General features: G+C 37.2%; 1 protein-coding gene across 1 annotated transcript; it reads right to left on the reverse strand.

The window, feature by feature from the left end:
• Positions 1 to 8,320: 8,320 nt before the first annotated feature.
• On the reverse strand, positions 8,321 to 14,969 carry LOC109238197 (ribonuclease III domain-containing protein RNC1, chloroplastic). Its single transcript, XM_019404623.1, has 5 exons — positions 14,047 to 14,969; positions 12,599 to 12,803; positions 11,479 to 11,679; positions 10,894 to 10,980; positions 8,321 to 8,885 (listed from the first exon to the last, which is right to left on the reverse strand). Exons 1-5 carry the CDS (start codon positions 14,820 to 14,822, stop codon positions 8,568 to 8,570), a joined length of 1,587 nt encoding a protein of 528 aa, XP_019260168.1. The 5' UTR covers positions 14,823 to 14,969; the 3' UTR covers positions 8,321 to 8,567.
• Between the last annotated feature and the right edge of the window lie 297 nt (positions 14,970 to 15,266).

Genomic DNA, 15,266 nt, shown 5'->3' on the forward strand with positions numbered 1-15,266 from the left:
TTTCCACCATTATTAACATACATGGCAGTAATAGCTTCCGAGGACCAGGTCCACTTAAGGGACTTTTCAAGATCAGTTTTTACTCTTTCCAGTTCAGTTTTGAGATGTTTGTTTTTCTCAAGTTCAACACACAAGCTAGTTCTCACAGCTTTCAACTCGTTTTCAAGCTTAATGTGTGCCTCACTAGCTACCTCTTTTCCTTTTTCAGAATTTCCCGGCCTACACTCAGTTCCTGGTTCCTCTATAGTTTCCCTCAGGTCTGCAATCACTATTAAGAGGTCATCTCTCTCCTCCTCAATTGCAGTCACTCTCTCCATTAAAGCATCCTTATTTTTACTTAAATTCTCAATGGTTTCTTTTAAGTCAACGACTACAACCACCAAATCATCTCTTTCATGTTCTACACTAGCAATTTTTCAGTTAAAACCGTTTTTTCATTCTCCAAATTGCTTATGGTTTCCTTCAGATCAACTACACACATTACCAAATCATCTCTAGTTTGTTCAGCTTCTCCTAGTTCTAAGGTCAAGGCATCTTTATCCTCTACAAGACTATGATAGGCATCAATTAATACACTTGCTAATGACATGTGTTTCTTAAGGGAGTAGGATTTCAGATTTCTCTGAACATCCCTGAAGTTTACCTCATTATTGTCATCATCTTCATCATCGTCTGATTGAGCCATCAAACCAAATATTGAATCATATTCATTTCCTTCACTTTCAACTGCCATCATGGAACTGTCACCTGCATCAGTTTCTTCTTCAGACTCACTGGAGGAATCTCCCCATGCTGCAAGAGCTTGCTTCACAACATTGTCAGCAGATCTCTTCCTTTTAAAGTGTTTGTCAGGAACCGGGTTCCTCTTTGTTGCTTTATCAAGGTTGTATTTAGAGTGCTCTTGCTTCATGAGAGGACAATCTTTGATGAAGTGCCTTGGCTTTCCACATTTATGGCAGAGGTCATAGTTCTTTGGTCTGCTGGAGTTGCCCATTTTTAGTATTCCTCCATTTCTTCTGACCATCTTCTGAAACCTTTTGGTTAAGTAAGCTATGTCACTGTCCTCCTCACTTGAGTCATTGCTTTCAGCTTTGAGTACCAGGTTCTTTTCCTTCTTTGGCTCTCTTCTTTCACTGTCTATCTTCCTCTTTATCTCGTAGGTTTTCAGATTTCCAACTAGCTCGTCTATGGTCAGCTCCTGCAAGTCCTTTGCTTCAGTGATAGCATTCACCTTACTCTCCCATGAACTAGGCAGGATACTAAGAATTTTCCTCACGAGCTTTTTCCTGGGAATGACTTCACCAAGTGAGTGTAACTCATTTATGATGGAAGTGAATCTTGTGTGCATGTCTTGAATAGATTCATCGTCTTTCATCCTAAAGAGCTCATACTCAGCGGTAAGCATATCAATCTTGGATTGCTTTACTTGAGTGGTTCCCTCATGTGCTGTTTGCAAAGCTTCCCATATCTCCTTGACAGTTTGACAAGTTGAGATCCTGTTATATTCATCAGGTCCTATGCCACACACCAAAATTTTCTTGGCACGAAAATTTTTCTCCACAGCTTTCCTATCTGCATCGGTGTATTCTTTCCCGGTCTTTGGCATCGTCAATGGAAGATCTCCGACACTCTTTGTTGGGATATAAGGTCCATCACATATGACGTCCCACAACTCAGAGTCTTCTGCCATGATAAAATCATGCATTCTCATCTTCCACCACCCATAGTATTGCCCATTGAACCTGGGTGGTCTATACGTAGACTGACCTTCTTTAAAATTTGGTGGAGCAGCCAGAAGGATCCTTCCTAGGTGTTAGCCTGATAGGAGGAACCCGCTCTGATACCAATTGATAGTTTATATGAGTCCACCAAACTATAGAGAGACCAGGTCCTCTATGAGTTTCCACTAAGAACGCTAATGAAACAGTAAGTAACTAAGACAGGGAGTTTTACGTGGAAAAATCCCTGCTCAAGGGGATAAAAAACCACGACCTACACTGGTAGGATTTAAACTTCACTATGAGCAACTTTTAGATTACAACCTATGCAATCTAGTAATTAAACTCTTAATCCCTCACTAACTTGTAATACACCTATTACAAGCCACTTTTCAATACACCTATTACAAAGATTTCAACTCATGACTAACTCTAGTCACGACACAAATACTAAGGGTTTATAGTTTTACAAAGGAGTTCCTAAGCAACGCTTCTAGCTAAGCAAATTAGGAATTACAATGAAGAACAATTACAAAGTTACAACTCAACTAAGGACAACAATATACTAGATTTAGGAATTGGTCTGTAGTAGTGTTAAACTTTGTTCTTGATGCACTTGAGAATTGAATGCTCGAATATCAGATGGCTTCAATGCTTGAAGTAAATTCTCAAATGTTCAAGTGATGTTTTGTTGTAATGCTCTTGTTAATACAACTTGGATGACATCACTTGAATGATGTAATCACTTGGTTGGTCAAAGGACAAGTGACTGCAGAACTGTGCTGCACTGTTTTCTGTGTAGAGTGCAGGCAGTCACTTTCCAGCTGTACACAGTTGACTTCGTACTGCTGTCAGGGAAACATAAGGGTATCAGGTCCCTGTGTTGATTCTCTATCTTCTGAAGTTGTAGCAGTTCACATTAGCTGGAGTCCGTTGATTAGCAATATGTACCAAGTGTGTCAGGTTCCTTATCTGGTTCTTTAACAGTAAGTTTGTTAGATCATCAAAACATAAAGCTAAGACATTGGAAACCCATCAAGATCTTTCAAGATCTGTTATAGTTTTTCTATTTTTCGTTAAATATCTCTCTTTAATATTTCCGTATATCTATCTATGTGCATCTCTATTATGATTTTTCATAGATATTTCTGACTAAGTTTTATCCTAAAAATTAGGGGTTTTGATTCTTAAAAATCGAACCAAATCTGGTTAAATCTTTAATGTTGCTATGCATCTTTATTATAACTTCGCCTTTGATTATTTCAGTCAGTTTTACTTACACTAAAAATTAGGTTTTCCAATTCTTTATTTTATTTTTTCCTTCAGTGATTCTGTCTATCTGTTTTTATGATTCTTGCCGTTAATTGTTGACCAATTTCACTTACCCTAAACTTAGGAGTCTTTGATTCCCAAAATCTGTTTGAGTCCCTAATTACTGTGTTAAAATCTCTGACTATATGTTTCACGCGTCTATGCACTTGTTACTTCTGGCTTACCTTAAATAAGGTTCTGAGTTTTCTTCCCTTAATTGACCGTGAAATGTTTCCTTGATTGATTATTGCCATATTTGTGTGCCCTAGCCTAGTGCTATTTAAACCCCTCCCCCATTCCCCTTTAGACAGACTTAGAAGTCGAGTATTTCTCACTACTAAAACTATATACTGTTATCATTCTGTTTTGATTCCTGGCCGGCTGGAAGCCAAGGCCAGAAATCTTCTATTGTTTGCTGCTGTTGATGATCATTGCTGCATTGCTAAACTTCTTTCTGTTTCATCTGAACTAGTAAGTTGTTGAAACTTCTCTACTATGTCACTTGTTCAGTATGCTACTGTTATTGGACTCATTGCTCTATGTGTTTTAGACATGTTTTACTCAGTAGACTAATTGATAAAACCTGCTTAATTATGTGTAACTTAAGACTGTTTTTTAATATTAGGTATGTTTTGATACCTTTCCTAAAAAACTAGTTCATCATGTATACCTTAGTTTGTTGTTAAATCTATTAACATGTTATTTATCTGATTTTATGCTCACCATGCTATTAGTTCTTACTGCTAGCTAATGTGCTTCTTGACTCATTATTGATCAATGAATTGCCTTTCTATGACTTACCCTAGTTTGAATTCTGTACTGTCTTTTGTGAAAGCATGCTCATGAGTTGGTCATTATTAGTTTGTGACTTTGTTAATTTTTAAACTTGTTAAGTCTGCTTAGTTTCAAAGTGTTGGTCTCTGTTCTATGTGTGATTCTATCCCTAAGTGTACTTCCCAATCCTGTCCTGCACTCTTCTGAATCCTAATTCTTTGCTGGCTGAAAGCCATGCCTTCCTGGTGTGAGCACTGCTCAGGGTTCTTATGAGACCCTCGTGAACTCTGACACACCAGGATTTGGCCCATAGTTTTCCTTGAATTGGTTCTGATCTTTCTACTCTAGTGTGAGCACTGCCCGGGGTTCGTGAAGCCCTTGGGAACTCTGACACACTAGAGGATTGGGCTTGGTATGCTTGTCTTTGAAACAAAGGCGAATCAGTCATTGTTAGTCACTATGAACATTGGCTTTTGGAGATATCGTGGATTGAAGGACCTGGCCTATCCAGATGTATTTGGGCCTGCTTCAGGCTTTCTATAGTCTATATGCTTTGTAATTTATTCATTCGATTCTGGGCTGTAATAATTATTTGTAAATATAATTGGGGGCAATAATAAAATTAAGAAATGGGCTTATTTGACATTCTGTATGAAAAAGGGGTAGATAACATGCCTATATGTCTTTCTGCTATTATACGTCAAATAACATGCCTATAGGTCTTTCTCTTATAGTATGTTAGATAACATGCCTATAGGTCTTTCTGCTATTATATGTTAGATAACATGCCGATAGGTCTTTCTGCTATTATATGTTAGTTACATGTCTACGGGTGTTCACTATTATTGTTAGAGAACCTGCCTATAGGATTTACTTTACGCCAAGAAATATTCTGCTGAAAACTTATCTAAATGTTTGGGTTTGCCATTGCATGATTAGATACCATGCCTATAGGAAATGCAATAACCAAGTTCAACTTACAGCATACTCAAAATTGTTTCTTTAGAAATCATGTTTATAGGTTTTAATTAGTTGTCACACTCGCTTAGTTAATATGCATATCTCTAGGAATTAATAAGCAGTTCCAATCACCAAAAGTAGAATTCATGCCTATAGGGATAACAATCATTTGTGCCAAATACTAAAATTGGAACTCTGCATAGCGTCTTGCTAAATGTCACTAGAAAGCATGCCTATAGGAGTAACTAAATAATTCTGCGCATTTTTGTTGTTATCACTATCAACTGCTGAATAAGTCACCTAGATAACATGCTTATAGGTTCAAACGCTTTTAATTGTAATCAATAGGCAATTACATAGTCACTTAGAAATTGTTTCTCATAAACTGCCAGTATAATTAAAATCCAGAATCACATAGAAATCATGTTTATAGGACCTAACAACCTTTAACTGTTAAAAATTGTCGATACGCCAGTCTGTTTGCGTGCATTTGCTGCCTAATGTGTGGAGGCTAAATTGAGCCTTTATCTGATCTTTTATGAAAAGTACAACTTGTTTTGTATGTTGCCTAGTTTTACAATTTTGAGTAACCTAAGTTGAGTCTAGAATCATCCAAAATAGAGGTCCCAACGCCTCCAGGACCATAGGTAAGGGACGGGTAGTGCACGCATAGGGTACGAGTTATAATTGAACTAGTGCGCTTTAGGTAACAACTTGAAGATAGTAATCGGGTAGCAAGAGATGATAGTCTGTGCCTGCTGAATAATATGAGTAACACCCCATCTTGAGGGAGTTACAAAGTATTATTTATGTTGCATGGGGTGATCCTTTAGGATAAAAAACTTAGGACCCCCCATCCCTATTAAATAATTTTCTCGCTTCTTTATTAGACTAATTCATATAATTGAGTTCAGCCGGGACCCACAGCTGTGGACCTCGAAGAGTGCCTAACACCTTCTCTTCGAGGTAATTTCGAGCCCTTACCCGATCTTTGGTGACGCAAACTGGTTAATCAGAGTTATTTGCAAATAGGTGCCCTAACGCACCTTAATCCGTTAGGTGGCGACTCTCTCTTTTTTTAAAACCCTTCCTTAAAAGAGTTGTCAATGTCGAAACCCGATTTCGCGAGAAAAAGGGGCGCGACACTTCCTGACGAGTTTGTTCCTGGGGATGATCTCTCCCAGTGAGTGAAGCTCATTGATGATAGATGTGAAGCGAGTGTACATATCTTGAATGGATTCGTCGTCCTTCATTCTGAAAAGCTCATACTCTATGGTTAGCATGTCAATCTTGGACTGCTCTACCTGCGTTGTCCTTTCATGAGCTGTTTGGAGAGCTTCCCAGATCTCCTTAGCTGATTGGCATGCTGAAATCCTATTGTACTCATCAGGACCAATGTCACAAAAAAGAATTTTCTTTGCACGAAAATTCTTTTCTATGGCCTTTCGGTCAACGTCATTGAATTCCTTTCTTGTTTTGGGAACAGTTACCGCTGGGTCACCACTGGTTTTTGTAGGGACGAAAGGTCCATCACAGATGACATCCCAAAGCTCGGAATATTCAGCCATGATGAAGTCGTGCATCCTAGTCTTCCACCATCCATAATATTGGCCGTTGAACCTTGGTGGCCTGTAAGTAGACTGCCTTCTTCGAAGTTTGGAGGAGCAGCCATGAGGATCCTTTCTAGGTGTTAACTTGATAGAAAGAACCTACTCTGATACCAATTGATAGAATTTAAGGGTCCACCAAACTCTACAGAGAACCAGGTTCTCTATTAGTTTCCACAGAACACACGCACACTGCAGTAAGTAAATGGCACAGTGGAGTTTTATGTGGAAAAATCCCAGCTCACGGGATCAAAAACCACGACCTACCCTTGTAGGTAATTTCAACTTCATTACTGAGCAACTTTATATTACAACCTATTGTAACCTAGGAATTAACCTCTTAATCCCTCACTAACTTGTAACACTCTGTTACAAGCCACTTTGTAATAACTCTATTATAAAGACTTTAAACCTAGGAATTAACCTCTTAATCCTCACTAATTTGTAACACTCTATTACAAGCCACTTTGTAATATCTCTATTACAAAGACTTTACAACTCGACTAACTCTAGCCAAGACACAAACACAAGGGTTTATGATTTATAAAGATTTCCTACACAATGCTTCTAACTAAGCTAAGTAGGAATTACAGGTAGAGTGCTTTAACAAAGGTACAACACAACTAAGGACATGTAATAACTTCAATACATGGAACTGGTCCTTGGTTATGTTGTTCTTCGTTCTTGATGCCCTTGAGAATCACTTGCAAGATTGACACGGGCTTGAGAGAATGCTTGATGAGTTCTTGAATGTGTAAGTGATTTGTTACCTTTGCTTGATGTTAATATCTCATTTGTGACATCACTTGAATAATGTAAGCAAGTTAGGTAGAGGGCATTCCCCATAAAGTTGACTGCTGCACTGTAGCGTGTGCAGGCAGCAATTTTACAGCTGGGGCAGTTGACTTGTACATTCTCCTCGGGAACTGGTAGCTATATGTTCCCTTTGTTGTTCCTTTGACCCTGAAGAGTTGACCGTCTCTCCAATTGGAGACTTGGTGATCTTTAAGTTCTTGAGGTTGTGTATCAGATTCTTTATCTGGTTCTTATCAATAAGTTTGTTAGATCATCAAAACATAATAGGGATACACATATAACCTATCAGCAAACTTTCACATTCGGATACTTTCAACCTTCCACAAGCATATATATTTTAATTTTGTCACCAATGTTTAGACATATGAAAAAAACTTACCTAATAGTTTATCTCTGTTGAGATTTGAACGTCTTTATAATATATATTAGTTTAGGAATGGTAGAAAAAGTTTCTTTGAGTTATATTTTTATAATTAAATATATTTTTAAAAAATTGTATTTTAAACAAAAATCGTGTAACTCCCAAACATTAATGAATCATGACATGTTAATTTAGAATTCTTCGGTAGAACCACATCTCTTTACTTCCAGATGCCAATGAAAGCTTTGATAATTAATGAGTGTTTTCAAACAGAAACTTGTGGTTGAAAAAGTGCGAGGAGAATTTCAAACCGACATTTTCTTGTTACTTTCTTCACAAAATATGTGCCTTTTGTAAAATCAGCCCATCGATTTGGTAAAGTTTTAGGAAGCACTACTGTGGAACCAACTACGAAGACTAAATGAGGAAGTATCTTTATCATCATGCCCTCTCTTTTCAGAGAATTCAGGCTGTCATTAGTGCTGTCTAAAGTGAAATGCGTTGTTTCCATAAGAATATCAACTCATTGGCACAATCAAGCACATGTGACTTCCAAAAGTCTGCTAAACTAATTACTTTCAACTCGAACTATGTATACACTATGCATAAAAGTTAAAATTAAAATGCACACATTACTAAATTGTACTTATTTTTATTTTGAACCCACTGATCTAGATCTTGAATTCACCTCTACCTAGTAGATCTGGTCGGATCCTTCCTTTATATAACTTATTATATTAGTAAGCGAACACAGGGCACTATCTGCATTCGACTAGTGAAAAGCATCTCTCTTTTGTCATAATCTTTTAATATGACATTGGAAACATAACACTGTACAATGCAAAGCCTGCAGCAATACATCTAATCTACACTAACCATGAGAGTTCATAATCTGTATTATGCTATTCCTCCTGTGACTTTTTTTATATCTAAAAATCTCAATCCTATTAATGCAACACATAATATAACATCACCACCAAATTGGGTTAGACAGATAATACAATCTCTCTCTGTTAGTACTCATACCACCTTGGGTTGGATCTGCTCAAAGTCAAAAACCTCAAACATGAGGCGTCTTACATCCGGCTTCCCATATATAGCATAAGAGAGTCCATGAATAGCTTGTTGAACAGAAGTTGTAGCTGGATTTCTGAGCCTACGGTTGTGCTCGAATGCATCCTGAACCTCCTCGCTATAAATGATAAAGCGATGGAGATACTTTTCTCGCAAGTATCTCCCGCAGAATTTGTTCATCAAGATACGTCTGTGTTTCTCTTGCAACCATCTCCCAGGAGCGTCGAGATGCTTCATAAGTAACCTTTCCGCCATTACCAAATCCTGTTTCACGAGAAGGAAACCATCAACTATTGCTACCACCGAACTTGAAAGTCTATCTGGCATGAGTGTCCATTCTTGATTAACAATCGTTCTTTAACTAGATTAAACCGGTACTTTTTCCTGTCGACGGACAGAAAAGTGGCTTCTTTTTCCTGTATTGAGATCGTGACCCAAACACAAACCAGAAAATGGAACAAAAGAAAGCAATGCAACCAAAGAAATCTGACCGAAACATTACAAGTACCTAAAAGGGCAAACACCATTGTCGCTGAGCTTCAATTTTTAGAAGTTAAGCTCTTTCTACCTTTATGAATTTTACACTCTAACCAATGCTTGATTAACAATGGACGGACCGCTTTTACGAAAAAGTAAACAACTACCTACTTCAGCAATTCTAAGAAAGGATAAAATACTACTTTCCATAATTTTAGGCAGAGTGGATAGTCAGCGGTCGCCAAACTAAGATGTAACTAACATATAGCACTTTTGCAGCTAAACTGGTGAACCAATTTGGGATGCGGAGACCCACAGTGCAAGTGCTACTATCCCTAATTGTTCATTAAGACATCATGGTTTAACAATCACTGAACCATTGTATTTGATATGATCTTTGTCCACAAGAACGAGAAAATCCAGGAAATCCATATGATAAGATCAAGATTGTCAGATCCTATGCAATAAAAATATTCTTTCTTTTAATAGCTGAAACTAACTTCTTGAGAAACTACCGACAAAGGGTACAGAATATATACCTTCATGTATATATAAATCCAGAACTTCAGATGGACCAAATAAACCAACTAAATCTCAATACTATCCCTTTTTACGCAGCAATGTAATCCCATACAACAATTCTTCCTTTTTACAGACATTGCCACACTCTGTAGCTCTAGCTCTCAGAGGAGGATTTGGTTATTAACCCTAAGAGGTGCCCATAGACGGGTGAGCTCATCTTCTACAGGAGATAGAAAAAACTGCTTTATGGAGAGGTCAAGGAGGGCACTACCATCTTCCAATGAAGTTCTAAAAACCCCTTTCAACACTTCTCACAAGATCTTCTGGTTAAGTTCTACTCCAAAGTTAGAACGTAACAAAACTCCGATGCCTTAGCTTGAGTTCCCTTTTTATGTCTGAAGCAACATCCTTACCTGATTGTATTATTAGTTATTACAGCCCATTTATGGATTCTGTAAAACAATGTTTAGCCACCTGATCTTATAAAAAAAATGTTTTGCCACCTGAACTTATGGCTCATAGATCAGAATTCCATTAGTATTTAATCAAATAATAATTACAGAGAACAAGATACCACATAAATAGTTAAACATTGTCTTTGCCAGTCACTTTCTCTTGTTTTTCTTTTGAGGTATTTCCCAAAACTTTCTACAAAGAAAGATAAACTGCTTTCCTTCGATGAATTTGCTAATGACAATAATAGATATATTTAGAAATTATAAATATACTATCTATGGGCTTTTGGATAAATGAATATAAAGTTCATTGTTTAAAGTACTATCTTAATCTATTATTAACATTCTTGCTTCATATTTCTGATACTGAAAGAATGGACAACTGGAGCTGAAGTTATTGATTGGTATTTTTCAAAAAAATCCTCCAAGAATAGTGAAGCAAGTTTTGTTTTTCCTCTTTTGATTAATGAGCTGAGGTGATGACATACAAAGCAGAATTTACAGAGACACTCTCTCAGGCTGACTTAAGCATTCTGAACTAGCTTATGCGCCATAGACGAGCACAACAACAACTATGCCCCAATCACAAGCAAGTTGCGGCCGGTTATATGAATCCTCACTGACCATGCCGTTCCATTTAAGCTCATCTCAGATGCACATACCACAAAAATGTATCATACTCAGCATAATTTTATACATGCACAGGCGAATAGGAGTTCCTGAATCACAGCTAGCTTATTTTAGCCAATCGTTTGCAGCATATTAGCTTGCTAACTTTGTCCTCTTTATTATCAGAAAACTAATTCAAAAAATAGTACCTGAATTTTTTGGCCAAGGTATTCTAGCCGCTCATAGCAAAACCTCGGATGCTCAAACTTGTATTTTGATGGGTGCAAGAAAGAGAGCTGCAGTTTATATAGCAGAAAAATTCACAGAATAGGTCATTTAAGAGATTGTAAACTAGAATATACATGCTAGATTTATGGAAAGAGACATGACAGTGATATATAAACAAACACCATAGACAATGAGACTTAAATAAAAATGGAGTAAACGAATGTAAGGTCTTTTAAACAGGAGGGGAACAATAATTTAAACATGGACACAATTATGGATCTGGAAATACAGAAGAAAAGTGCCGGGTAAAGTTAACAAAAAGACTGGATTTGATAACTGACCTCCAGCAGATAGTTAAAGTTGCATGGCCATAATAATTACAGAAGGCTAAAGAGGAAACGACACCGTAAAGGCATATGCAGTTTGTACTCTACTATAACTCCTTACTTGTTAAACGTCTGCTAAGTTTAGAAATACAAAAAAAATACAAGCTTTACTAATCCATATTTCAAATAAGAACGAGAAAAATAGTGATGTGTACATGCTCCGCATAATAGAGTAAATACCTGTAAACCAAGTCCAAGTTCAATATTTCTGGCTTCAGTAATCTCAGGAATCCTATCATTCATTGCCAATGGGTATCCCAATGTCTGCATAACTTGAGGTCTGCTGGTATAATCCCATACATTACCACGGAACCTATGCATGCCTGGTGGAACACATGCCCTAAAAACCCTTGGATGTGCAAAGAGAGCATCCTCTGGAGGCTGTCAATCATAAGCACAAAAATGAATAAGCAATTTGAATTGAGATGGTCATTTTCTTTCTTCAAGTTGCAATTGTTTGCACTGATATTTTGAGGAAGCATTTTATATCAAGGTGCATAATATGCATTTATGTGGTTTGAAGTCTCTAACGAGCCAGAAGGAGACAGTACTTAAACTACTAAAGATCAAAAGGATTGGTAAAATCCATCCAATCCATCCACTTTAGTTCCTTAATTCAAATGGTAAATGAATAATTTTAATACAACAAAGAAAAAGTCTATCTGGTAAGATTAAAATAATTCTCATCCTGAAACTTCAAAGGGAATAACAGCATCTGTATAACGAGATATGTATCACGTTATACTCCGTATGTACCCCGTACACTAGCTTCTGGCATGTGATGCGATTGATACTAGAGAAGAGACAGTTCATCCTTTTCTTTCTCCCGTTATTTCCCCTGCTTTCTCTCAAGAGGAGGCTAATATTGTTGCTTGTTTCAGTCAGTAACTTTAAGTTATTAGAAATTTATCCAAAAAGAACACTATTTAGTCACTTGAGAAAGTTAGAGATTAGGGTATGAATCCATGATAATTATAAGCACCAGGACTTGTTCTGCGTCAAATATAAAGAAATTTGCTATAACAACAGCCAACATAGTGGGCAAGAAGCATTTCAGCAGTTACTCACTATGCTTAGTTAACTTATAGGAAATCACAGCAGTTACTCCATTCATTGGATTTCAGGGTTCCACTTTTAACCAACGGTAGCAAAAGCATTCTTAAGAGTACAAGTAGAGTAATATAAAAGAGAGATACTGGAAAATAGGAACTGAGGAGAAAGACGATTAACAGAAATGTGACCCTGAAAGATCGAGTGAATAACATAGAAAGCTATATAAGATAATAGGTTCAGATCTTGCCTTATAAGAAGCAACATCCTGCCAACTAAGCTTTCTCCCTTCAAATTCTACAGAGACATAGTCTACATCTTCCAACTGTCTCCTCAATTTAGGCTGGCAATCTTCAGCCTCAGGATCCATTCCACACACTTCAAATAGGACACGATAAACTTCAGGCATCCCAAAACACAAGTATATTGCTCCAAACAAAGCCCAGAACACAGATCTGCCAATATAATCATTGAATCCAAGCCAGTATGAGAAAGTTATAGTATGCTAGGCAGCTATATAACATCACTAGAACACAAAGCTTATATGGTTACAAAATTCAGGAGATAGAAGACTTTCGGAGAAACATGTGCTACCAAAGGAGACCTGTACAGGGAATATTAAAGTTTCTTTTTCTTTCCGAAAAGGCTATATGAAATATTATAGTTCAAAGTACATAGTCTGGAAATCCCAAACACTCTTATTAGAAGAGGAATTATCGCCCTTTCCTTTCGATGTCCCTCCTTGAAATATTCGGAAAACAGTTAAAGACAAACATGTCCACCCATGGTCAGTAAAAAGGGAGGGGCAGCTGCAGGAAATACATGAACCAGAATGACCTCTTAACACATATATAGCTTTATGCATCCTAACCTTTTAATAGGGACATAAGAAGCACCTACTGTAGATATTTCTACTGTAATCACTATCCAGACTAATTCAATCTACTTAACATTTTCAGTATAACTTTTCTCGACTCCTAAGTATGTCATCTTGATCAAAGTTCTCTTAACATTTTCAGTATAAGTTTTGTCGACTCCTAAGTATGTCGTCTTGATGAAAGCTCTTCTCTTCCTAACAATATCACCTTCTTTTGTGTTTCCAAAATTATTCTGATACTTCCACTCCACATACCATTATCATGAAACAAGTTCAGGCGTTGCCACATCCTAACTTAGGTCTACCGGATCATGCAATAAAGCTCATACTTTCTTTTTCTTTTTTGTCTTTTTTCTGAAAGGTGGATTAAAAGCTCATATTTTGGGAAGAAAAAACTCAGCGACCACACTGTTTAACGGTCCACCATGACATTCATTCCTGAACTAAGAAAGCCAAAAAACTCTAATATAGCAAGAGCGGCAATGCCGGCAAGGAAAGGAGTTCTGTTGACTGCTGAGAGGTGGGGAGGGCAGCGGCGGGGCGGGGCGGGGCACGTTAGTGCTGCTAAGTGTAGGGCATACACACAGGGATTACTATAAAATTATTCAAGAGCATGAAATGATGAACTAAAACTAAACGAGTACAATTATCAAGGTTCCACCAAAAAAACTGCAACTACATGAAATGATGAAATAAAAATAAACAAATCCAAATATATTTTATAGAGTTCATTAACATAGCTTTTTTCTGGCCTATGTATCCAACTGAAATAGACAGCAACTACCAAATGCAAATCAAAGAACCAAGATAGTATAACTTACTTGACAGGTGGTTCCCTATCGAGCCTCTTTAATTTATCCATATCGTCATATGGAAAAATCAAATTTTGCAAGCTAGCATTTTTAATCCACTTAGGCAGATACCTTTTCCCAATCAAAGCATACACCCGTTCCCTCATTGGACCGGGCGACTCCCTAGGATACCTTTGCAAGAAAAACTCACACAAACACAATTCAAGAACATACTGTCCTAAAAAACCCAATCTTGAATGCCCCGACCTCACGTGCCTCGCGTTAGTCCTCTCACACTTAGGATGCTGAAATGCTAAATACAACAATGTATCAAATTGTTTCGCCGGATTTTCATCCCCAAAATTTTCAGATGGCTCTAAAGGGTACCCTAAAGCCTGTTTCACCTCGAGCAAATACTCATCAATCCAAGTTTTATCAGCATTATTGAGTCTTGAACAAGGTAAACAAGAACTCAATAAAGGGAATGATTTTAATGACAATTGTGGACTATTAAGGAATCTTTCAGCTAACTTAGCATCATCTAAAGGGGGTTTAAGGATAAATCTTTTTTGGGGTACTTTTCTTTTAGGGGATACTATTTTTTTACGCTCTGCTAATTCTTTGAGGAGTCTTTGGGGACTATTTTGAGGAAGCTCTTTTGGGTCTACTGCAACTGCTAAAACATGAAATCTTGGACCAAGATTGGGACTTTTTACATGGGTTTGGAGAGAAAAATGTGAAAATGAGGATGAAAAGGAGAGATCAAATGAGTTGGGTTTGAAAGTTGAACACAACTCCATGGCCATATTTAAGAGTATAAAAGCAACTGGTGTTGATAAAAATTCTGAAGTTTTCAGTTCATTATTTGAAGGAGGTTTTTGCAGGGTTTTTGGTAGAAGATAGAAATAGAGAGGGGATAAGGTGTTGAAATATTTTTGCTTTGGCAATGTTCCGACGATAGGATGAAGGGAACTCGGCAAGTGGATATTTCTGTAAGCAGGCTTTGGTTTGGGCTGGTTTTCGAATTTGGAGTTCATTTATTGGGCCTAATCTATATTGGTTGTGGACTTCATTTGGTGTGTGTATTAAGAGGAAATGTTACCAGGTAGCCACTTTTAGGGCTGCTATTTAAAATTTATTTGAAATTTAGCCACAATATGTATCTATATCTATATTATTATAAAAGCACGAATGTTTCACAACGTTGGCGACTGCATGATTCATAGGTCTAGACGAGTAGAATGATAAAA

The sequence above is a fragment of the Nicotiana attenuata genome, unplaced genomic scaffold (assembly GCF_001879085.1).
Source record: "Nicotiana attenuata strain UT unplaced genomic scaffold, NIATTr2, whole genome shotgun sequence".
NCBI lineage: Eukaryota > Viridiplantae > Streptophyta > Magnoliopsida > Solanales > Solanaceae > Nicotiana > Nicotiana attenuata.